Here is a 23,072-nt window from a genome sequence, read left to right as displayed (position 1 = left end):
TACATCATTTAGTGTATGTTTGTAGGAACTTTGACTCCACCCTTGTAGGTGGACCTACGCTGCAGAAGATAGTATGAAGATATGAGATATTCACCTGAAACAGACCTACGAGCACTTTCTTTTAGAAACTTAATTTTACATTGTTGCTAAGATGTATTTACTAAAAATGTCACACAAATTCATAATTTTGAAGAGTAAACCATTTTATTACTAACACTGGAGTAGTTAAATTTGTTTATTATTATACAGAAACTAACTGTTTTACAAAAACAAAATGATACAATGTCACACATATGTACAGTATAGTAAATATACCATCTCAAATTGTACACAAAGTATTTACAATTCCACACATACTGCATTAAAAACAAAACTCCGGCTAATACTCTACAGACATTGAATTTTGCATAACATCAAATAAAACATGCCGCATTTTGAGGTTTTTCATCTTTACAAACCCATGACCATTTTTAAATTAGTGCAAGTTAACCACTTGTGTCAGAGGTTATGGATATATATTTTTAATAGTTTCATTCACACAAGTCAAACTAAAACCTGGAAATAATGGAAACCCGTTGCCTTGTTCCTCAAATACAGCTGACCTTCAGATGTTTCCTGATTGTGTTTGGTTAAAGGTATAGTAGCTGATTCTTTGACCGGATGGCTGTGGACATAGTTCTGTAGTATATCTTTAACAACAGTTCACTTGTGAGGAGTGGTGAGCAGACTTACTCGTGAGATGTTTCAATGCAATTCTGACACTGAACTCTAAAGAAATATGTCCCTTAACAGCATCAGTGATTGTATGATCCACATCTCATAAGTTTCTCATTGAGTTTTAACAAATTGAAGGGTCAAAAGAAAAAGAAGAGAGAAAACTTGATGCTGCATTTTGATCTTAGAGGAGGCCTAGTTACATAATCTCAGTGACTGCAGTGTGGCTCTAGAAAATATTTGGGAAAATCTGATGTCAAATAAGATTTTAACACATCACACTCGTGGTATCTGTTCAGTATCATCAGTAGCTTCGAGGTCTGGAGATGCTTCAAATGATAGGAAGGGCTTTTTTTTTAGCAGTTATACAGCTGTGAGTCATACCTCCAACACTTTCTAATGCCAGGATTAGAGACAAAATATTACATGACATCACATTTGATGTTTTTTTTTGTTTCTTTTTTAAATTCCCATTATTAAATTCACATTGGATGACAATCAATCTGACAGAATGGTTACCTTATTTTTTACCTCATAGTACAACTTCTACAACCAACAGTAATACAGAGTGCACTAACAGCCCATCTTTGACAGTCTCTAGTTTCACATCTGCCTGTGACCTGGAAATCCATCTCTGCATGAAAGTTGCAGTTCTCAGATGAATGATGGCGTGATTTAACTATACACATCCAGTGTATAAAAAATTGCATCCATACATTCTCATCACGTCAGTGTGAATTTTTTTTTTTATAAACACTGACGTTCATGTTCATTGTAGACAGGTGCTGTGGTGACTCATTTCTCCTTGCATTTGCGCCGCCACCACTCATGTTTTGGGCGTAAGGGGCTAAGACTATAGGAGAGGATTTACACACTGGAAATGAGAAAAGTGGATGAGGGAGCTAGGGTCAGACAACACTTTTCTTGTTCCCAGCAGCCACTTCCTTTTAAATCCATCCTAATGACATCTCACAAATCATGAAAGGCACCATGCTACGATTCGTCAGGAAGCAATATTGATGGATCCAATTATACGTCTCTGTCAAACTAAGGCAAAACATTTTGGTCTCTATTACCATCTATTCTGACAGAATGAGTATTTCAGATGGACAAATTGTGTAGCCTGAAGTTGACATAGAAGAACTGTCAAGTGTCCAGAGTCACCTGCATTTTCAGCACTCTGACCAGAAAGCTGCAAGACTGAAGCCCACTGGAACATTCAGAAATGTTTTTTTCCTCCAGGCCCTTTCAGATTGTACATCAATGGGACTCTTTGGGCATTTATTAATTTCTGGTACTTTAAAACTATGTTAGGACTTCAGCAATACATATTTCTTGTTTGAATTTGACTCTTTGATTTTATACAAGAAAATCTGTTAGCGATGGCCTCATGGAGGCCAACATAAGAAGTCACGTTTCATGTGTTCATTTATTTAACTAAACATCCTTCATTAAAGGATTTCTCTATCTCCTTTATGACAAATCTCATGATATACTGACTGAAAGAGCTACATGCACAGTAGAAAATAACATCCTGTCAGACCACTACAAGACAAGGAAAGAAATCTGTTGCGACCGATTCACAGATGTATCAACAAATGACATTAATCTTTAAAAAATATGTTTAAAATAAATTCATAGTTGTTCAACAATACTCAACTCTTTTTATGCATAGATTAAAGTGTTTTGACTAACTGCACAGGTCCAGGACACAGTGTCACTACAAATTTTGTGATCACTTCCAAAGCAAGTCATTTTCTCAAAACAGCTACAGGTTCCAACATCCAGATCAGCCTGCAAGGCAGGTTAAGTAATCTATACTGACCGTCGTGACTGCTCGTGTTGTCAGAGGTTTATTGTTATTGTGAAGAGTAATAATAATAATGGAAAGACAATAACGATAGCAATGACTGGCAGTTTAAAAAACCCAATAATGAAAGAGCCAATAATTTTTAATGATTTAATTTTAATTGTGAACAATTTTTGGAGTATTGTGACCAACATATGTAGTGAGTGGAACAGTGTGAGTGTAAAAGTAAACCATTCCGGTTTCTTATACTTTGACACCATTGCACGTAGAGACGTGTTGGGTTGTACTGCAGATTTGTTTTGTTATCTCACTTTCTATTACCACATGCAGGCTGCCCTGAAAGTTAGAACTGCAGTACAGCATCTAAAACACAACAGCATGCTTTGAAAACAGTCAGCAGTGATGCACAGTTCCCGTGATATGTAGTAAATGAGCTGAAACACAATTCTTGTTATGTAGACCGTTCTAAAGCCACACAGATGAAAAGCATTTACTACCACGTACTTCCCCCAAAGAATCTGCTCAGTCTCTGCAAGTGAAGACCTGTCATCTCTATGATCATGCGGACTGGGAGCTCTGGAATTACTTTAAAGGACTGAAACCGAAACCACATTTTATTTCACCATTTTTCAGTAATGCTAGAAAACCATACCAAATGGAGCGGGGTATGATGCCCATTTCTTTCTGAATACCTGATCTTTTTTGTGGGCAGCTACATATAAAGTAAATGTCCAGCACTGTCAGTTGCCACTATAGTCAGTCACTTTGTCACCCTCTTTGATCAAACATTTTGTTCTCAGAAAAGGTCAAAGGAGCTATAGAAATGAACCATAAGTCACAGTCTTAGTGCTTTGTTCTGCTCTGTGACCTATTGTTTTGGGTAATTTTGTAGAAAATTGTCTAATTTTACACTTTTTGGTACTGCTGTGAGCTATCAGGCGTATATAAAGATAACATGACACCTACATCTTGGAAACAGGTGCTTCTGACACTGTTGACATAATTCAGAACCAGTTTCTGTCCAGTAGATGGGATTCAGATATGGTTTTAAGGGCCGGGCAGATGGACGATTACTTAATACTCCATCTTAGCAAAGACATCTGGGGATAAAGCAGCTGATGGCTATAATCACAATTTAAAAAAAAAATGTCTGTTTTAGGCTTATTTTCAAAATCAATGTTTATAAGAACATGAAAAGTAAACACGAATATTATTATTTCAATACTGGTAATGTTTGCTGATAAAACAAAGTGTCAATAAAATACATTTATTTTGAAAATCATCCTGAATAATAAAGGTAATGAGTTTCTGTGAGTAAATAATTTTGTTATGAAAATGATGATTGCACAGCAAAGATCACTGAAAGCTCAAAACGGCAGAGGCTCAGGACGTGAGCTACGGCTCGTTTATGAGCCAAGTAGAAGGCAAGACTCTGGCTGCATGACAGTGACGAGTTTTTTGATTTTCACTTTCGTACAGAAGGGAACAGTGGTGACTTTAGTCAGATTTAAAAACAGAAGAGCACAGTCAACTCCTCTAACAGACGAAGCTGCTTACTGGTTGGACTTTCCTTTCAAGGATCCAGCTCAGACTGCCGAGATGAAACACACCTAGACACCACGCTGTCCACTATGAGTTAAATCTCTATTTGAACAAGTAACTCAGAAGTTGGCCACATATTGCACCAAGCTGACAGTAATGTGTTCTTCCGGTTTGTGTGAAGGAAAAAAAAAAAGGTAGAGGTTGACAAAGTTTGAGAGTTGAGGATTATTGCCTATTACTCAATTTTCATGGTCCATGTGTAAACAAATTTAATGCTATGCTGCTAAAAAAAATACAGTTCATAATAAAATATCAACAAAAAACACGAGGACAGAAAAACCAAACAAACCCGAAAGCTCGCAGCTATTTACAGATGCATTTTCTCTAGTGTTTTGCAATCTTCATGTTGAAAGACAGTTTATGGAAAGTAAATAGATGAATCGTGTACTATGATCTACTTGTACAAGATAAATATTTTCAGGCAGCAGGGTATATTGATGATTGTATATTTGATGATCATTGGAGGCCTGTCGTGACATAGCTTGGTGAACTTGTGAAGATATGGATGGCTCGCCTCCAAGATTAGTACCTGGTCTTTGTCCCCAGCAAGATTTTAATTTTACTTTACAAATTGTACACATTGAAAAACCCTGACAAAGGCACACCATGGAGAAAACATCCACATCTAAATTAGAACTAAGGACTAGTTATACATAATCTATGTAACATATGTACAGTACTGGGAGAGGGGAGCTGAGATGTCCAGAGAAGAGGTCTTTTCTCGCAGACACACCCAATCACCTATTTACTGTTGTCGTTTGGTCCATCTCACTGACACTGGAATATTTAGTCTGGAGGAAGGCCAAGGGACTTGCCTGAAGTCAGAGACTTCCTGTTTGGACTGTGCCAACTGAGACACATCACAGTCGACATCCAAATCCATTCACACGGTTTTCCCTTCAGTGTTTTCCACTTAAAGTGTGGCTTCCCTCACTGCAGGACAGTTAAAGTGTTTCCAAACACTGTCCCTATGAAGAGAAGGAGCCTGTCTGACACCATGTACTCTCTAAATTTAAAGATTTGAGAAAAAAAAAGAAAGAAAGAAAACAATTATAATGATAAAAAAATTATAAAATAAATAAAAATCAAGCAGCAGAATTCAAGTTTGCCCTTGCTAATATTCCTCCTTGTTACGAAACACACGATCACCTGTTCTGCCAAAGCAACAACCGTGAAGGAGGAACTAAAGAGTAAATGTGGAGTGCAGCATGAGGCCTGGCAGGCCTGGGACAGGTGGAGAGGGGGAGAAAGAAAGTATATGTGTGACGGGGCAGCTGTCTTCTCTGGTCGATCAGACAATCTTCTTGATGCTGGGTCTCTTGAAGCTGCCAGCACTGCGCTGCTTCTGGACCTGACTGGCTGAACCATGGCGAGTACGACCTCCACTGGACAAAGCTGAGCTGGGGGACAACTGGACATTCTCCTTATCTACACCTGGAGGAACACAGGGATGACAGGCTTTAAAGGCATTCCCTTCGTCTGGGATTGTTTTCTCGACCATTTCATTTTTCTTAAAATCTCTTTAGATTATATTGTTATTGAGACCAACCACATGTTTCTAATCTTGGGAAATTATCTAATTAAAACATTTACAAGTCTGATGAATGAAAGGTACTGCGAAGAAGACGTGGTGCAGCGGTTAGCACTGTCGCCTCACAGCAAGACGGTCCTGCATCTACATCCAGGGGCCCTTTCTGTGTGGAGCTTGCATGTCGTCTCAGTGTGTGGACTTTATCTCTGGTATTTCGGCTCCCTCCCAGTCCAATTTGCATCTTAGGTTGATGCAAATTGTCAATGAAAACGACTGTCTCTCTATTTAGCCTGTGCCTTATGACTGCTACAATACATGGATTTATGGATGGATGCTAACAGTTTGAGAGTGGTAATTCTTTTGGTTAGGTAGACTTGCAGAGTTTGTAAATGTGTTTTTTTCTAGAAACATCTCTTAGCTTGTTTGTAATATTGTTTGTCTAATTAAACAGACATCAAATAAGCTCTTTGAGTTTCTTTTCCTTTCTATACTGCGTTGCATTTTAACAGAATTTTTGTTTTTATATGTGACATGTATTTATTGTACAAATAAAGTAAACTGCCACTCACTGTTAATTTCCTAGTAGTCTTAAAATGTCTATATTATATCCTTCAACCTCATAACAAACTGTTGAAGAATCAGGTCAGGACAGTGTCGAAAGATGTTCTTTGTTACATCCTGCACACAACACAAGGCCCAAGGCAGACCTGTTGTGGAAATAGCTATAAACCATACCTCACAGCGGGTGCTTATTTAAGCTAAGGGTGCTTCCTGGGTTGAGCATGCAGAAGACGGAACCGCCCGCTTATTATGAATTTGCAGCAGCTCGTCTATTCTTAAATAGACGAGCTGCTGATGTTACTGTAGCCTGGTTCTAGAGATAAAGGTGAAAAGGGAAACAATGCAAATTTAGTATTTTTTAACCACACTTCATCAGGGCTGCCAGTGTAGTGGAAGGTTTGGTAGACGTGAGTACTGCGTCAGAGACTTTATTGAGATCTCTTTGATCGCAGGAGTGATCATGTCGTGCAAGTCAGAACATCTAAAACATCACCTCTCCCATCACTGACTACTTTCCTTTAGAAAGATGTTTTTAGAGCAACTTCAAGTAACATGAACCGTTCTCTTTATGTTTCTGTGAATCTTCTTTGATGATTAATCACTAACAGATTAACTTTTTTGGTTTTACTGTCTGTAACACAAGACACAGACAGACGACTGACATGAGGTAACACTACGCATGTCTCAAAGTCTTCTCTTTGTGCAAGCAGTAATTCTAGTCCAAAAAAATAATTCTCAGCATCTAACCCCCTCGAGATGATTGATGAAAATTTCCTGGTAAATATTTAACCCTTTACAAGAAATTTCTTTTCAAACAAAAGGAGGTAACGTAGGACAAGAATGTGACCAGCTTTCTCTCTGGACTGTGACTTGGATGAGAACATTTTGATTTGATTTCACTAGATGATGAAGTAAAACATGTAGACGAGGTGAAAAAACAGGAAGCTTTAATACAGAGAGTTAGAGTGACTGTATGCTTTTTGTTGTAGAGAGAGATGGACACCTGGTGAGTGCTGTGAAGTGGCCAGTGAGGTCATCGAGTTTGACAGGTTGAGGTTGGCAGTGATGCTAAGCTGGCTCTGGCTGGTAGGAGGGTAGGGGGAAGTAGGTGTCCTCAGTTGCTCCTCCCCTCGTTCCTCGTCAGCTGCTGGCAGGTAGCTGTCAATCAATGCCTCCAAGAACTTGACAATCAGCTCAGCGTAGTCTGGAATCTGGGTTTGCTGCACAAACAACAAACACAATGAGCAACATCAGAGTCAGGTAACAAGGTCTAACAGCAGCACAGACGAGGTTCATCCTCAGTCAGTGAAACCCAATGTCGTCTGCATAACAACTGCAACCAAATGCCGAAAGAGCATAAGAATCTGGCCCGTGTCAACACTTTATCGGGTGGATTTTTCAGATGGGATGGTAACATGCTCTGTTTCACTGGTTATAATTTAAATTATTTAACATTGCTTTACTAATTGCGTCATGAAAACAAACTGTTGGTGGTGTTGACAAAACTGCTGTGCGCATGAGAGGTTTTCTTAATTTAGACATTTGATTACCTCCCATAGACACTTTTTATTTTGAATACTTGCTGGACTCTGGGCTTTCAACAACAACTAATTCTCTTTCTTCAACCTTTCTGTTGCAGATTTCCTGGTGTGCTGAAGAATATTTTTGTGACATGACCCAGTTTTTATCAAGTTTTAACTGTCAGACAGTTGGCCCCTTGACTCTAGAATATACAGAGGAGTTGATGGTCAACAAGGTGGCCAGATGCTGTAATTAATGACAAACATCTCCAATTTGTTCTTGTTTATTCAAAGAAAATGGTTCCAGAAGTCTTGTGGTTTGCTCTGATGTATCTTTACAAACCTAATCAGTGCTGCAATGTTCATTTTAGAGACAAACGGCTTTCTTCTGGAAATCCCTCCAAACCAAGCCACACTGGAGTCTTTCTTTACTTGTACTGTCATAAACATTTAACATGCTACCTGAGGCCTCTGTACCCTGCCTTTAGGTATTTTGCAGTTTCATTAAGTGCAAACCATTGCATGGTTTGAGTTAAGATTGGCAACTGTTTGAGTCTTTCCACTAATAAATAATAATGCCAAAACTGGATTTCTAAAGGTGCTGACACTTTCTGATGATTGGTTTATCAAGTGCATTTTATTAGCAGCACCTGGCTGCTACTCACACTCTGAATTCTTTTGGAAGGAGTAACAGTACACGTATACAGGACTGCATAGAGTTCTTTAAACTTAAGTGCTGTATTAAAAGAAGAATGGGGAAAAAAACAAGAGAACACAGAAATAAATAAGAAACTAGTGATATTTGGGGGTGCAAAACATACACAGTCATGCCCCAAAAAAGGCACAGGAGATGCGATGAGCAGAAAGACTCGGATAAACTCAAATACCGATGACTAAAAATAAGCTTTAAGTCTAGTTTTAAAAGACTTAATTGAGAGAGCAGATTTGACCAACCACAGCAAACGTCCGGTCCCCTCTGAGTTTAAAGGTGCTTTCACACCTGATGTGTTTAGCTCATTTAAATTGAACTATGGACTGGTTCTTATATATCGCTTTAAACAACTCATTTACACCCATTTGCACAAGCACTTTTTTCTATGCTCTTTCTACACAAGTGATAAGATGGAACCTGAGGTACACAGCAAAGTGTTGCTGTTGAAGAATAATTTCCAATGATGACAGAGAAAGTTTAATTTTTCAGGTATGAGGTAAAGCGCCCTGAGGCAACTGTTGTTGTGATTGGTCCTGTATAGCAAAATAAAACTGAACTGAACCAGTGTAGTTCTCTGCAGCTGATACCAGCACTAAAGTGCAGGTTGAGGAGGAGGATGGTACAGTCCCCAGAGTAAACTGACAGGAGCACATCATTGTATACTTTTAGCAGGGCAGATTCTGTTGTGGGCCCTGAAACCCGACTGAAACATTTCAAAAATGTTATGCAGTAAATATGGAAGAAATTGATGGAGAAGGACAATAAAACACTTTCTGTGTGTGTTTTTGAGTGATAGAGTCTGTTAGATAGAAATAGAGCATTCATACGGCCCCTGAACATCTTTCTGTATAAACTTAAGTTTTGTAAGCATATGTTCTCCCAGGATCTTAAACTGGTATGTCAAAACTAAAAAAAACATTCCAGTCACCCTCAGAAAAAAGTAGAAGTGTAAACATTAGGATTCCATGCTGAACCATTCAATATCAATATATCAAAATGGGCAACGTTTAAAAATAAAATTAAAAAACATAAGAAAATAAATAAATATTCAGTCAATTAGTCATTTAGTCAGTATTGTCAATGCAATTCAGGAGTCTGTATTATTGAGTTTTGGGTTTTGCTAGTTTTCCGAAGCGGCATAATCCAATATCAACATGAAAGCAGACCACAGATCATTTTCAGCCTCTCTGCTACTTTTTGGTATTTATGTATGTGCTTCCAAGAGTTGATGCTTCATATTTCAACACACCAATTGACAACCTGGTTGTAGATCTGCTGTGTACTTCCTTAGTAAGCTGAAATTCTACTGCAAGGCAGCTGAAGCGGCCCAAGTGAAAATAACTAATTGACAAGAGGAAAATGTTATTTGTACCTTAGAGAAGGGTCCAGCAAACCTCCAAAGTCCATTAAAGCCAAAGCCTGTGAATTGAGAGAAAGGAAGAGAAGGGAATGAAAGTAGTGAAACATCTTCATAAAGTTAAAGACGTCCAATTGTCTTCTTTTTTCTTTAGCTTCTAAGAACGGGGGAAGACAACTCAGTGAATAAATATCTACAAGCTTCTATCCATTTTCAGTACCTGTCAGCATCAGGTGACATAACTAAGTGCAAAACTAGGAAGGCTGGCATGTAGAGCTTGTAAATCAATTTACTTTGTAAATAGGAAGGTTGGTACTGGGGGGGTGACTCCTCATGGTACACCACACTCTGGACAATGCCGTGGACAGGGTTCAGGAGATTGATATCCTGGCACATGGATAGCACAGTGTTGATCTTGGAGTCCAGTAGATTGTGGCTGAGAGGGTGAACAGAGAAAACAATATTGGGGCACATGGTTATGCGGTTATACAAGTTAGCCTTTTAAAAAGCTCAAGGGTTTTACTGCTAATTGAAAGTATCGAGGTACATTTTCACTGACAATTACCACAAAGAGTGTAAAAATGAGAAATAACTTCCAGCATTATAAAATCTTAGTGAAGCGAACACCTATAGCAGAGTTCGTCTGTTCTGATGTAGGATATATTTGTTAAAACCAACATTTTAACTGAAAATATTGGTTAGAAGGCGCTGATAACCATTCAGATAAAAGACTGAGCAAGCTGCATCCTATATGGAACAATGGCTCTTTAATGAGTCTGGGGGTGGATTGGCAAAGTATTGGATTGGAAAGCTTCCCTATCTAAGAGCAAAATGAAGCCTGACCTACCACTACAGAAAATCAACCATTGTCCAAAAATATCCCAGGATAATTTCACCTAATCTGAACAAGAACAGAAGACTGGCAGCAGCCATTTGATCCTGTCTGCTTATATTGGGTCCCAGTTATAACCATGAAGACTTTACCTTTATACTCAAAAAATATCTGAAAAATTCAAAGGTCACATTTTTCAGGTCAAACAAACAAACAAAAAAAGTAAACCTCAAGATAACCAGGACTAGACATGTTCATTACTTACACAACTGGAAAAACCTTTGGGAAGACAACACTAGCTTCAGCTAAATACTCATACAGAATCCGCTGGTCAAAGTCATCAGTGGTGTATTTGACCTGGGTGGCCTGAAAAACAACAACAAGGGTGAAAAGTGAACATGAACTGAAAGGTAACAGCATATAAAGTAAGCTGTATGGTGTGTTTCCTCACCAGCACAGTGAGCAGCAGAGCCTGGATCTTTGGGTCGGTAAGCACCTCCTCGTCCAGCAGAACATTGGACTCTGATACAGACACCTTGCGAAGGTGAGAGTTTCCAATTCTCTGTGTCTCTGTAATTACAACAATCAGGTATCACATAGAATATGTCCTTGAACAAACTTCAGAATCATATCAAACATAGAAGGATGTGCTAGGATCAATACCTTGTGCTATACTCTCACCTATCTCATAGTCGTTCTCTGCTACACGCCTCATCTTTGGAGGGGTAGTCATGCCTGACTCCATTTCTGGTCTCTTTGGTGCTTTGGAGTCTGATATGAGATGATCAAAGCTCTTCCGGGTGCCTAGCCAACAACACACACACACACACACACACACACACACACACACACACACAGAAGACTTGAAATGTGGCGATTTAACACAGATATTCGGGGGGTCCTTCTAAGGAAAGACTGACAGATGTAACAAAAACTGAGGGATTGGACATACCCAAGAGCTTCTTGGTGTTGGCCTGTGAAGGCTGACCCATGTCGAGGCTCATCGACTTGCGTGTTCGAGGGCTAATCTGGCCCATTGTTGGATAATGAGCTGAAAGGTAGCGCTCTGAAACCTGAGGTGATGTCCACGGCTGAGTCTCATTCAAAGTTCTGAGAGGACAGTAACAGAACAATTGTTAGCAAGTAGGTTACAAACTCATTTTTAACCTAGAAATTCCACAATGGAGGAAGGTGGACAACTGTCCCTAATGACAGATAACTAACCAAACAGAATTGTGGTTCTATCTTTGGTCATGAAACTAAACATTGGACTACTAACTAATACTTACAGGAATAGAGCATGAAATGATGCCGCAATCAAAAAACATATCCGTGCCATGATGGGAGAAAAGAACCCCAAACAAAACAACACCGACAACACACACACACACACACACACACACACACACACACACACACACACACACACACACATACACACACACACACACACACACACACACACACACACACACACACACACACACACGAAAAGTAGATGGATAAAATGGAGAACAAAATCCAATCAAGTGTCAATAAGCTGTTAAACCTACTGTCATAACTCCGTTTCTCAGATTTAGTGTACCCTGCAATATGACCTGTCCTGAAGTCTCTAACATTGTGTTTAACTGACATTAACAAATCAGTTACTGCAAACCTTTTAAGCCTTAATTAAAAAAATTGAAATAATTTTAACTGGCCCTAAACTGAAATGCGTGTTAGGGACTGGCTGAAAGGGGTATAACCACCAGTTAAAAGTTTTGTAGTCATTTTAGATTCTGGATTGCACTTTAACATCAAATTGACACTGCCTAAGGGAAGCATGTGTAATGTAAACAGAATTGGTCCTAGCACAGAACCCTGTGGAACTCCATAATTAACCTCAGTGTGTGAAGAGGACTCTCCATTTACAACAAACTGGAGTCTATTAGATAGACATGATACAAACCACTGCAGCGCTGTACCTGTAATGACTACAGCTTACTCTAATTCTTCTAATAGAATATTATGGTCAACATTGAACGCCGAACGGAGGTCTAGCAAGACAAGCACAGAGATAATGTTACATCTGTGAGATGATTATGGGTCATTTCCTCTCTAATGGTTAAAATTTTATTTGTGAAATCATGAATTCATTACTAGTTAACGTTAAAGGGATGGTTGGCTCAGTAGAGCTCTGACTTTTTGTCAGCCTGGCTACAGTGCTGAAGAGAAACCTGGGGTTGTTCTTATTTTCTTCAATGTGTGTAAGATGTTCGAGGTTTGTGGAGGGCTTTCTTATACAGCAACAAACTATTTCTCCAGGATAAATGATGATCCTCTAAATTTGTGATACACCATTTCCTCTCCAGCTTACGAGTTATCTGCTTTAGGCTGCGTGTTTGAGAATTATACCACGGAGTCAGGTACTTCTGGTTTGAGATACTATTTTTCACAGGAGCTACAGTACCCAGTGTCATACATAGTATCTATTGTTCAGCACTTTGGTCAGCCTTGTGTGTTTTTAAAGTGCTATATAAATAAACAATGATGATGATAGTAAGGAGGTAAAATTATTAACAAGATAATCGACCTCTGTTGGAGCAGCGTTCAGGTAGCTGCTCTGCTCTGTGTTGGTACAGGGCATTGAAGATGATAACAGTGGGTGGATTATATTCTTAAACTTAGTTACAGCGCTTTCAGAAAGACATCTACTGTGAAGAAACCTACTCCCCACTGCTGTTTAACCAACTATTGTAAATTTAAATCAGGAAATGATCAGACAAAAGAGGGTTTTCAGGAAACACTGTTAAATGTTCAGGGTTTTTTTTTTTTGCCATATGTTAAAACAAGATCTAGAGTGTGAGTAAAGTGATGGGTGGGTTCTTTTACAATATTAATATAACTAATATAAATTTAAGGTTTTTTTCTGCTCAAAATTCTGATTTTGTTGAAACAAATTGTTGGTTTTAGTTGAAAACGACAATTGTGATTTTCTGATGTCGGAGTTTCCATGAAGGCATCTATTCACTGAAAACTGTTTTCTTTGTATGAGCAGACCTAAAAAAAGAAACTAAACAAATGACTTCTGCATATTTCACAGACAGACAAAGTTTGCTACTTGTTTGAAGAAGGAAGGCTCTTATTTTCTCATTAAGAGGTGACGATAGTTTTAATGTAATACAAATGAAGTGCAGCAGCTGAACAACAAGCATTAAAATACGAAAAGCAAGAATCCCTCATTTTAACATTGCATGTTCCCCAAGTCGATGGCAAAGAAGATGATTGTCTTTACACAGTGTTCAAAAATACTTTCTGCCAATGATTCCTCCACAGAGAACTGTGCATGTGTGTTAAAATTACAGCCAGCCATAGCAAGTGATATTTGGGACAGAATTCAGAAGTCACTGGCCTTCTTGGGCTTACCTGTCTGTAAAAGTTTATTTTTGGCTTTAAAATTACTGTAGTGATTTGACAGAGATGTGCAGAGCACAGAAGAAAAGTTTAAAAAATAATACAAAAAATACAAAAAATACAGGTGGTTCACAGCAGGCAATTTACAGCATTTTATAATAATGTATACATTATTAGTAAAACTATTGTTTCAAATTGTCTTATTAAAGTATTTATTTATTTATTCATCATCAGCTTTAAGGAGGCCAAGCATCTCTACACACATTTGGTGTAGCACAAGTAGAATACTATTGAAAACAGAAGCATCAGTGAGCAGACTGATGCTCTTTAACTAACTTCCACCGTAGTTTGTTGTCCTTAGTTTTTATTGTCTTTTAATGAGCTCACCTGCACGTAGGATCAGTCATATGACTTGAGAAGGTGTCCATAGGAACTGGGTCCATGGAGAGGTCAGAAATTAACAGTGACTTCCTGTGTTTGAGGCTGCAGCGACTTCGGACCTCCTCAGATACAGTGAGTAGTGCTACACAAAACAACAAAATGTTAGTTACGATATCATAGCTGTTAGAAGGGCACATCCAAACCACTTCAACTACGCAGGGTTAACAGCTCAGACATTGGTTCAATATTAATGCTAAGATCCTCTGATATCTGAGTTAGCAAACACTACCCAAGTTCCTCAACTTCATCACATGATGACCTCAAATATCCAGCAAATGAAAGGTATTTCAAATGTGTGAAAGTGCTGAAAATTGCAGTAAAACGACACTGAACATCTTATGTACCAGCCAGATAGGCCACACTCTGGGTGTTGACCTCAAACTTGTCACATTTCAGATGCTTGCTGATGAGAGCCAACAGTGTGTGAAGGATTCTCACTGTCCTTGCGACTGTGGTGGCTGATGGGTGCCTGTAGCCTGAAAGACATGTATAAAACATGCTGAGAAACAGAAAGACAGACGGCAATGGAAATGTCATTGTGTACAAAAACAATAAAACAAAATATAGTGCTGAGGGGGGACAAACCCACACACATAATAAAACGCGTTGCTTTTCACAGTCACGCTGTGTGACTTCCTTTCTTAGATACTGTAGTTAAATGCAGACAGCCATTTTTAGACATAGCACTTCCTATGTACATATTCTGAAGCTTCATTTCTAAAATCACACTGACAGCAGATTTGTGTGTCTGTTTAACTGTGTTTTTGCAGACTAAATATCTACAAACAAGTGTTTAGAATCATGACACACCAGTTTACCTTTGAGTAGGTGGCCCACCAGTGCAAAGTTAAAGTTGGCGCTAAAGTTGAGTCCGACAAAGTGATCCATCTGCTTGCAGTGCCATTCTAAAGGACGCCTGATCTCCATGAATACTTCTTCTGGACTCTGCAGGACAAATTATATGTTAAAAAAAGACTCCTTATCAATGGCCATGTCGATGTATGGCCACAATATATTTCCTGCACACAGATGTTACTTTTGGCTACATGATGGAAGTCTAGTGCTAAATACTGAATCAAATATCTCTTTATTAGATTCTTGAAGACATTTAACATACAAAAAAGACCAATCAGTTTTTTAGCTCCTGTCAGAGAAGTTCTACATAAAAGTAATGGGTGATGTGCAGTACCAGACGATATTCTGACTGTCTTATAAATGAGTGTGTTTACGTTCACTTCAATAACCTGATCACAGAGGGAAACCTGAGAAACACTGCAGTCATCTGGTTGCTTACCATCACCACTACCCACTTTTCTAAAGTCAAAGCGTGCCTACAGTGGATGAGCTGAAGTTATTAGCCATATTCACATAAACAATGTTCCTGGGCATTGTTACAAACTAAATTATACATATACAAAGCAAAAAGTAGATTGTCACCCGATGGATGGTCTTTAATTCAAACAATATACAACTGCAGGAATGAAAAGGCAGTAAATAATGCTTTTTACCTTATCATTGAAAACACGCATTGTGTCCAGAGTGTGGAGGTTCTGCTCCAGCAGGGCCGTTCCAGCTGAGTAAAGGTTGACTTCATCCAGCTGCAGCACAGCTATTGCCACCCAGAACAGAGCTTTGTGCATGGGAGATTCCTGGGAGATTAAACAAATAAAGACAAATTTAATTAATATTACAAAGGGGATAGTGATAAACAAAGAGCCAATAAGGTTTTACTTTATAACAATATGATGTACAGAGTTACCAAGTTGAAAAGAAAGGAAAAGATCAAACAGTTTGAAACAATTTGATTTTGAACAGAATTGTGAATTTCTGAAAGGTTTCCCAACTGTGACAAAAAGTAGATCTATACTAGTTGAATACCTTGCTGAGTAGAGGTTGTAGCTTAGTCAGAGCAATGACTGTGGCCTCTATTAATACTTGGCTGTTGTAATTGTCTGGCCCCTTCAGACAGCTCTCTAGACCCTGAAACGAAAAGAAGAGTGAGTGAAATAAAAAGAAGGAAGAAGAACAAAATGTTAAACATAATTTTTCAGTTAAATGTTACCGTTTACACCGTACACAATACACGGAATAAAGAAGTCAAAGAGACAGTGAAGTAAAATTCACAGGTGTATGTGAAGCAGCTTTACTCTACAAACGTCTATGTAGACACGTAAAGGACTGAAACACACGTTCTGTTCACGGATCAGACTGCATGGTAAATGACTCAAGGCCCTCACCCGGTCTATGCTGAGCAGAGGGCTAGCCTTGCTTAGGATTCGAATGATCTGCTTGATCTGGCCATGGCTCACTCTTTTACTGATGCAGCCAAACACCACCAGTGCTCTGGGCTGAAGAGATGGGTTGTATTGGAATGCAAACCTGGAATCCAAAGACAAATAAACACCTGTTCCACACTGAAAATCTATGCAACTGAATGAAAAGCAATAGAACACAAGAAGATCATACTTTTGTGCAAGTTCTGTCCACTGGTCTAACCACTTGCAGCTTGGTATGTCCCTCATACAAGCCTGGACCAAAAACACATAACTCAATCAGTATTTAATAAACTAAATACAGTAATTAGACAAACAGTCAATTTTATAATAATAACTTTTTATTAAACGAATAAGGGTAGTAGGAAGGCAGAGAAAAAGCAAAAACATGTAAAAATCCTGATTTTCTCAGCTGACCTCCATGATTTCCAGTAAGGCCTCAGTGACGGTTTCGAGGGAGGACAGTGCAAAGGTCTCCCTCTCATAAGAGCCTGGTGAGAATGAGCGGTCTCTGTAGCTGGAGCGGAAGGCAATCACAGCGGCTGATTTGACTTTGCTGATGCCAAACAGCAGGTAGAACTTGGGCAGGGAGAACTCAGTCAGACTCAGCCTCAGAACCTGCTTTGTTTCCTCTGTATTCAACACAAAAACATGGTTCTTTTTTCAGGTCACAGTAGCCTACTCGCTTTTTGTTTTGTGTGTCCATTGTGTGCCTGCACGCCATGCAAGCTCATGCATCTAGCTTTATGAAGATACCTCCCATTATTCACTGACCAATAAAGAAGAAAACAAATGAACAAACACTTCCTCACCACTGAAGTTGAGCTGAGAGCAGGTGCAGAGGGAGTGGATAATGTTGATGACCAAACCGTGAGTGGAGGCCCTGAGGGACAGAGGCCCAGTGGCTACTAGCAGGGTTACCACATGGAACAGATAAGGCAAGTGGGCTGCCACATCTAGAGAGTTGTTGAAGGACAACATGAGCATGTAGCGAGCCAAGATGGCAATGTCATCCCACATCAGGTGCTGCTCCAGTGTTGGCGTTGGGGACAGACACGTCTTGTCGATGATCTTACACATCCGCCCAATGACCTACCACAAAGAATAGGTGTAGAATCATTATGTCTAGCATGTCTTGAACTGCCCAATTTAGGTTATGTCTTAGCATCTCATTTGGGTTAAAGGTCAGGATCAAGTCCTTATTCTCTCCGAAGCTTCGGCTCATTGTTTGCTGCATCTGCTTCTAAGCATTTTGTCACCGAGTTCAAGGTGTCACTTATGCTATTATCTGAACGTTGCCTCAGTTGCGTCCTTCAATTAACACCATTATTATTCATTGTTTTTTCTACAGTGGACACATGAATACAGATGTTAGCTAGCCACATAACCTTTTGCAGTTTTTTGTTGCTTATTTTCACCCATTTTTCACAACTGAAAGTTGAAAAAACAAATAAATAAAGCTTGGTCTGTTGGTACAGGGTTATTGATGCAGGTATCAGAATTTGTTATAGAATAAAATAATAACTCACAGGAGCAGAACAGTTACGATAAGAATGAGTGGAAATCTAGTCCCCAATAGTAAAATGTACTGTATTGCATATGAGATCTGATTTATGACATGAAAAACTATCCAATGTTTGTCAAAGGAGCTTGCAAAGAAAAGCGTCTGGACTTCTTTAAGTTGCTTGAAGACGTTTCACCTCTCATCCGAGAAGCTTCTTCAGTTCTAGGGTCAAATGGTGGAGAGTCCCAGATATAAACCTAGTGGGAGTTTCCCCCTTCTCAAAAATTTTGAACTCAAGTAAAATTTTGTACAAGTAAAATCATGGTTTTATAGGAGTGCTTAACCAGAGCCAATAAAGGCAACACCAAAGAGGAAATGCAAACTTAATAATAAATGTATCACTAGTAAACTAATAATACTAATCATGACCCTTAATAATCATTTTGGTTATGAAGCTGACATACTGGACTATACAGCTATTCTAACCAGTTAGAAAATGGCATTTATTCAAGTTTTGGGAGACAAAGAGTTCAAGAACAGCAAACAAGAAGCCATTGTGTCCAGTAGGCTGTACTGCCATGACATCATGCTGTAACTCTACAGATAACACCAGGATAAAGACTCAAGTAAGACGTCTAATAGCTATGTACAATGCTCAATTTTATATATCGTTTTTCAAATTCAGTACAATACTTTAGTAAGACCAAACTGACCTGCAGAGAAAAACAATACTACAACTCAAAGATCAATTTTTTCTTAGTCAACAGTCTTCACAATGGCCACTATTGAGTGCAGTGATGGTGTCTGCTATAATCGGAGCCAGGGGGCCTTGGGTTTTCTTTTGTGTCTGCCTGTGTATATTGTGTTTGTTTATCCAAACAGCAGCTTGGATTTGGAACAACAGCACACAGATAATGGATAGTGATTAGATGAGTTTGTCTCTTTAGCTTCTACAAATCAAGAGTGAATCCCAGCTGGATTTATTTCTTCCATCAGTATGTAAGTAATTATTAACTGACTTTAACATTTAAATATATTTTATATTTTAGGTTTCTGTGTAGGAGTAGGAGTATGCCCTTGACCACCAAAATCTAATGATTTTTTCCTGAAGTCTAAAGACTTTGGCCAAATTTGTAGAGATTTCTTTGAGATGTAAAGAGAAAAAAATTAAGAATTTAAGGGACACTGTCACTGTAACCTTTGACCACCAAAGATTTGATGTTAAAAACTGTGGGACAATTATTGTAGGGTCTTTACAATTTAACGCACCATGAGGCAACTGTTGTTGTGATTTGATTATATAAATAAACTTGAACTGAACTGAATTGGGACTTGATAGACAACCCAAAGATGCAAGTCATGTGGCCACTGTGGTTATCAGTGTGGAAACATAACAAAGGCAAAAAATTGTCAGCTGCCTTGGCTCATGTCCATGTGCATTTCTGCTTTTAGGCCACATGATGTGGTGGCTTTTTGTTGATTTGTTTTTCTGTCCTGAACTACAGGCTCTCTGTTTCGACTGACCAGTAGCTGGCAGAGAAATTTTGCTCTTTACGTACAGCTGTTCTTCTAAATGAAAACTGTAGCACACATAGCTAGAACGTAGAGTATGAGATCCAGTTGCAGCACAGAAGCACGTTTTAAACTTGCAGCCTGAAAGCATTAATCATTAATCCATAATTTAAACATAGTATATCCTTTATTAACCATGACCAAATGAGCTGACCTGGACCAAGTAGAAGTGAGTCTATTAAGAAGTGTTAACACCAGGTCAGGGTTTGTGTGTGTCGGTCTATGTGTAAATATCTATATCTAGAAGGTTTGATGTTAAATTTGTGGGCCAGTACATGATAGGGTACTGCTATCATGCCCTGGCCCCGTTGTGCCATATCTACTGTCTGTAGTTTCAAGACAGTGGGTAGCTGGCTCAGTTGATGTGCATAAGGCTAATAATGCTATATATTGATATATATCTGCCACGCATTGTGATATATTGCATAACACAATGCAGCATACACAGATAATAAAAGCACAGTGCTCAGAAACAGAAGAGTTTGACAAATGGCAGGAAAGTGCATTGCAGTTCCCCAAGTGGAAGAATATATAAGCTCTCTTTCTGATGGACGTTTATTGTTTTATATTTTTCCAGAACTCTTTCAATATTCTTTGTAACAGATGTGAATCAGCACAGAAATGCCCCTAGTGGGAACAGTATGTAATTACTGAATTTCTCCTTTTCACCTGATTTTGATATTTGGCAATGAAGGAAAGTTCTGTAAAGAAAAGTAATTACTTTATGAAAATAAAGTATTTCGTCCACTTCTTATGTATATTAAAATGTATAGGATAATGAGCATATGTGTTTGTATGAAATATAATGTAGGATTTGTCCTATTTAACATAATGCGATGGTTTTTACAACCGCTTTAATTGATCAGTTGTTTACTCAAACAACCTGCTCTGCTCATTTAACAGAACCCCAAGTCACTTTCCATCATCAATACCATTAAATCCTCTCCACGAGTTGCAACATGATTCAACATGATTATTTTCTGTGTGTATTAGTTGCCAATGTGCTCTCACCTTGTTGGAGACCAATTTGACATTTCCTGAGGCTAGAGCCACTGCAGTATCAGCCATAACCTCTGCTTTGATGGAACCCAGGCCTCCTGTGGCACTGGTCTTAATAAAGCTGTCTAAGACCACATCCAGCAGGTCTGTTATCTGAAGGTGAGATGGTTAGAAGGCCAGAATCCAAGAGACACATGTACTTATTTAGCTGCTGAGGGGCTGGGTAAACTTACCTGGCCAAGGCTGCCCCAGATCTTAGCCTGGATAGAGGGATACATCTGTTTTTCATTTATTGTCATGGTGATGAGTTTGTCCAAAATGGCAGTGACCCGCTGGCGCTTGGCATCGTCATTGTGCTTACAGAAGCGGACCAGGTTGAGCAGCCAGGGTGTCATGTACTCCAAGCAGAGATGCTTCAGCTCGATGCCTGCAAGAGAACAGCAGCACTTAGAGCTTACGGTTTATTTTAATGTTAAGAATATATCACTATATTGCCAAAAATATTCAATGGTCCTGTCTTCAAACACTTATGAACTTAAGTTTATTTATTAAGCACTTTTCACAGATAGCGGGTAACAACAGGCTAAATAAACAAGAATATTAGGTGCCAAAATAGACAATACAAAATATTTAATAAAATACAGCAAAGTTAACAGGTGGCTTTAAAATAAATTAATCAATTTAAATAAGTAAATAAATAAATACATTTCTGAACAGAAAGCCGGATTAAACAGAAATGTTTTTTTTTTTAAAGAATCAGCAGAGTCAACCAAACACAGTTGTGGTGGTACACTGATCCACAGCCTTGGTGCCACAGGCTGAAAGGCTCTGTATGGGGAACAACCAACCGACTCGGAGTCTGTGAACGTGGACAACGAGCAGCAGTGTATTTTGTAAGAAGCTGAGATAAATAATCTGGGGCCTGGCCATTTGGTGCTCTGTATGCTAAAACAAGAATTTTAAAATGAATTCTAAAATCTATTTGCGAGCCAATGTAGAGAACATAAAACAGGAGTAATGTGAGCACGCTTGCTAGAACGTGTTAGCAGTCTGGGTGAAGCACTTTGTATAGCTTGGAGGTGAAAAAGGGATGATTTGTCCAAGCTGGTAAATAGAGCATTACACTAAATGCGATGACACAAACGCAGTTCAGCTGAGGAGACCATATGTTGCAATTTAGAAATGTACCTTAAATGAAAGAAACAGGAACCAGACAAAGGTTTTACATGCAACTCAAATATTACTCCAAGGACAGAAAGAAGCAAGAACCTGACTGACTTCAGAATGTAGTTCAAGAGGAGCTGCAATCACGGTCTCAGTCTTGTTGGTGTTTAAAACAAGGTAACAGATAGAGAGCCAATCTGAGTTAAGTAGTGGATTAGGGTGGACAACCTATCCAGTAGATGAGTCTTAAAAGACATGACAGCTTATCCATTGTATGCTAATGACAGCTGAATATGTCACTGGCATACAATGGATAAGAAATGTCACTAAAAGACTAAATAAGCTAAAGAAAGCATGTAGAAAGAAAATAATAATGGACTCAAAACTGAACCCTGTGGAACCCCGCAGGTCAGGAAGGAAATGTTAGAGGAGAACTTGTCTGTTCTAACAAAGAAGGTCCTATCAGATAAGTATGAAGAAAACCATTCTGGCTTTCTTTCTCTGGCAGAGCCATATACACCAGCTAAAGCTTTAAGCCTATTAAGTAGGAATTTGTTTCCAATGGTATCAAAGGCTGCGCTATGACCAAACAAAATGATCACAGAACAATTCCCTGCATCAGAAGCCATTAGAAGATCATTACAGACCTTCAAAGGAGCGGTCTCAGTGGAACGCTGCCTCTGAAAGCCCGACTGAAAAGGGTAAAAATATGTCATCTGCACAGTAAAGATCAGAACTGATTTTCTACTATTTTTTCTAGTAATTTGCTTATAAATGGCCTATTGAAATAGGCTTAAAATAATTACTAGTAGAGCTGGATTCAAGATCATGTTAGAATAGGAAGGTCCATCCCCAAACCAGACTGTTCCCACAAAGTTGTGAGCATGAAAATGCCCTAAATGTCTTCGTATGCTGAATCAATGAAATGAAGCTCACAAATGAAGAGTTGCTTTTACTGGAACTAGGGGCCTGAGCACAGCTCTTGAAAAACAACAACACCACAATCAACGTCCACCAAACTTAATACTTGGCACAGTACAATCAGTATCTTTCTCCTGGGAGCTGCCAAACCGATATTCGTCAATTG

The 23,072-nt window shown here is 38.8% G+C and overlaps 1 protein-coding gene across 4 annotated transcripts in view; it reads right to left on the bottom strand.

The window, feature by feature from the left end:
• Positions 1–4,648: 4,648 nt before the first annotated feature.
• Positions 4,649–23,072, bottom strand: part of nf1a (neurofibromin 1a) — a 133,939-nt gene continuing 115,515 nt past the window's right edge. For all 4 annotated transcript variants that reach the window (XM_026191694.2, XM_026191697.2, XM_026191695.2 and 1 more), the window contains 19 exons: positions 21,055–21,248; positions 20,834–20,974; positions 17,559–17,838; positions 17,164–17,378; positions 16,940–17,001; positions 16,711–16,852; positions 16,352–16,453; positions 15,982–16,122; positions 15,292–15,418; positions 14,818–14,949; positions 14,420–14,555; positions 11,592–11,749; positions 11,321–11,443; positions 11,091–11,209; positions 10,905–11,005; positions 10,101–10,243; positions 9,823–9,869; positions 7,222–7,438; positions 4,649–5,560 (listed from right to left, as the gene is read on the bottom strand). In XM_026191694.2, coding sequence (XP_026047479.1) covers positions 5,418–5,560; positions 7,222–7,438; positions 9,823–9,869; positions 10,101–10,243; positions 10,905–11,005; positions 11,091–11,209; positions 11,321–11,443; positions 11,592–11,749; positions 14,420–14,555; positions 14,818–14,949; positions 15,292–15,418; positions 15,982–16,122; positions 16,352–16,453; positions 16,711–16,852; positions 16,940–17,001; positions 17,164–17,378; positions 17,559–17,838; positions 20,834–20,974; positions 21,055–21,248 — 2,723 coding nt within the window. In that variant the 3' untranslated portion in view covers positions 4,649–5,417. The remainder of the gene's footprint in view (positions 5,561–7,221; positions 7,439–9,822; positions 9,870–10,100; positions 10,244–10,904; positions 11,006–11,090; positions 11,210–11,320; positions 11,444–11,591; positions 11,750–14,419; positions 14,556–14,817; positions 14,950–15,291; positions 15,419–15,981; positions 16,123–16,351; positions 16,454–16,710; positions 16,853–16,939; positions 17,002–17,163; positions 17,379–17,558; positions 17,839–20,833; positions 20,975–21,054; positions 21,249–23,072) is intronic.

Source organism: Astatotilapia calliptera, chromosome 14 (assembly GCF_964374335.1).
Source record: "Astatotilapia calliptera chromosome 14, fAstCal68.1, whole genome shotgun sequence".
NCBI lineage: Eukaryota > Metazoa > Chordata > Actinopteri > Cichliformes > Cichlidae > Astatotilapia > Astatotilapia calliptera.
Note: the sequence above shows the minus strand (reverse complement) of the source record. Positions and strands in the feature narration are given on the sequence as shown.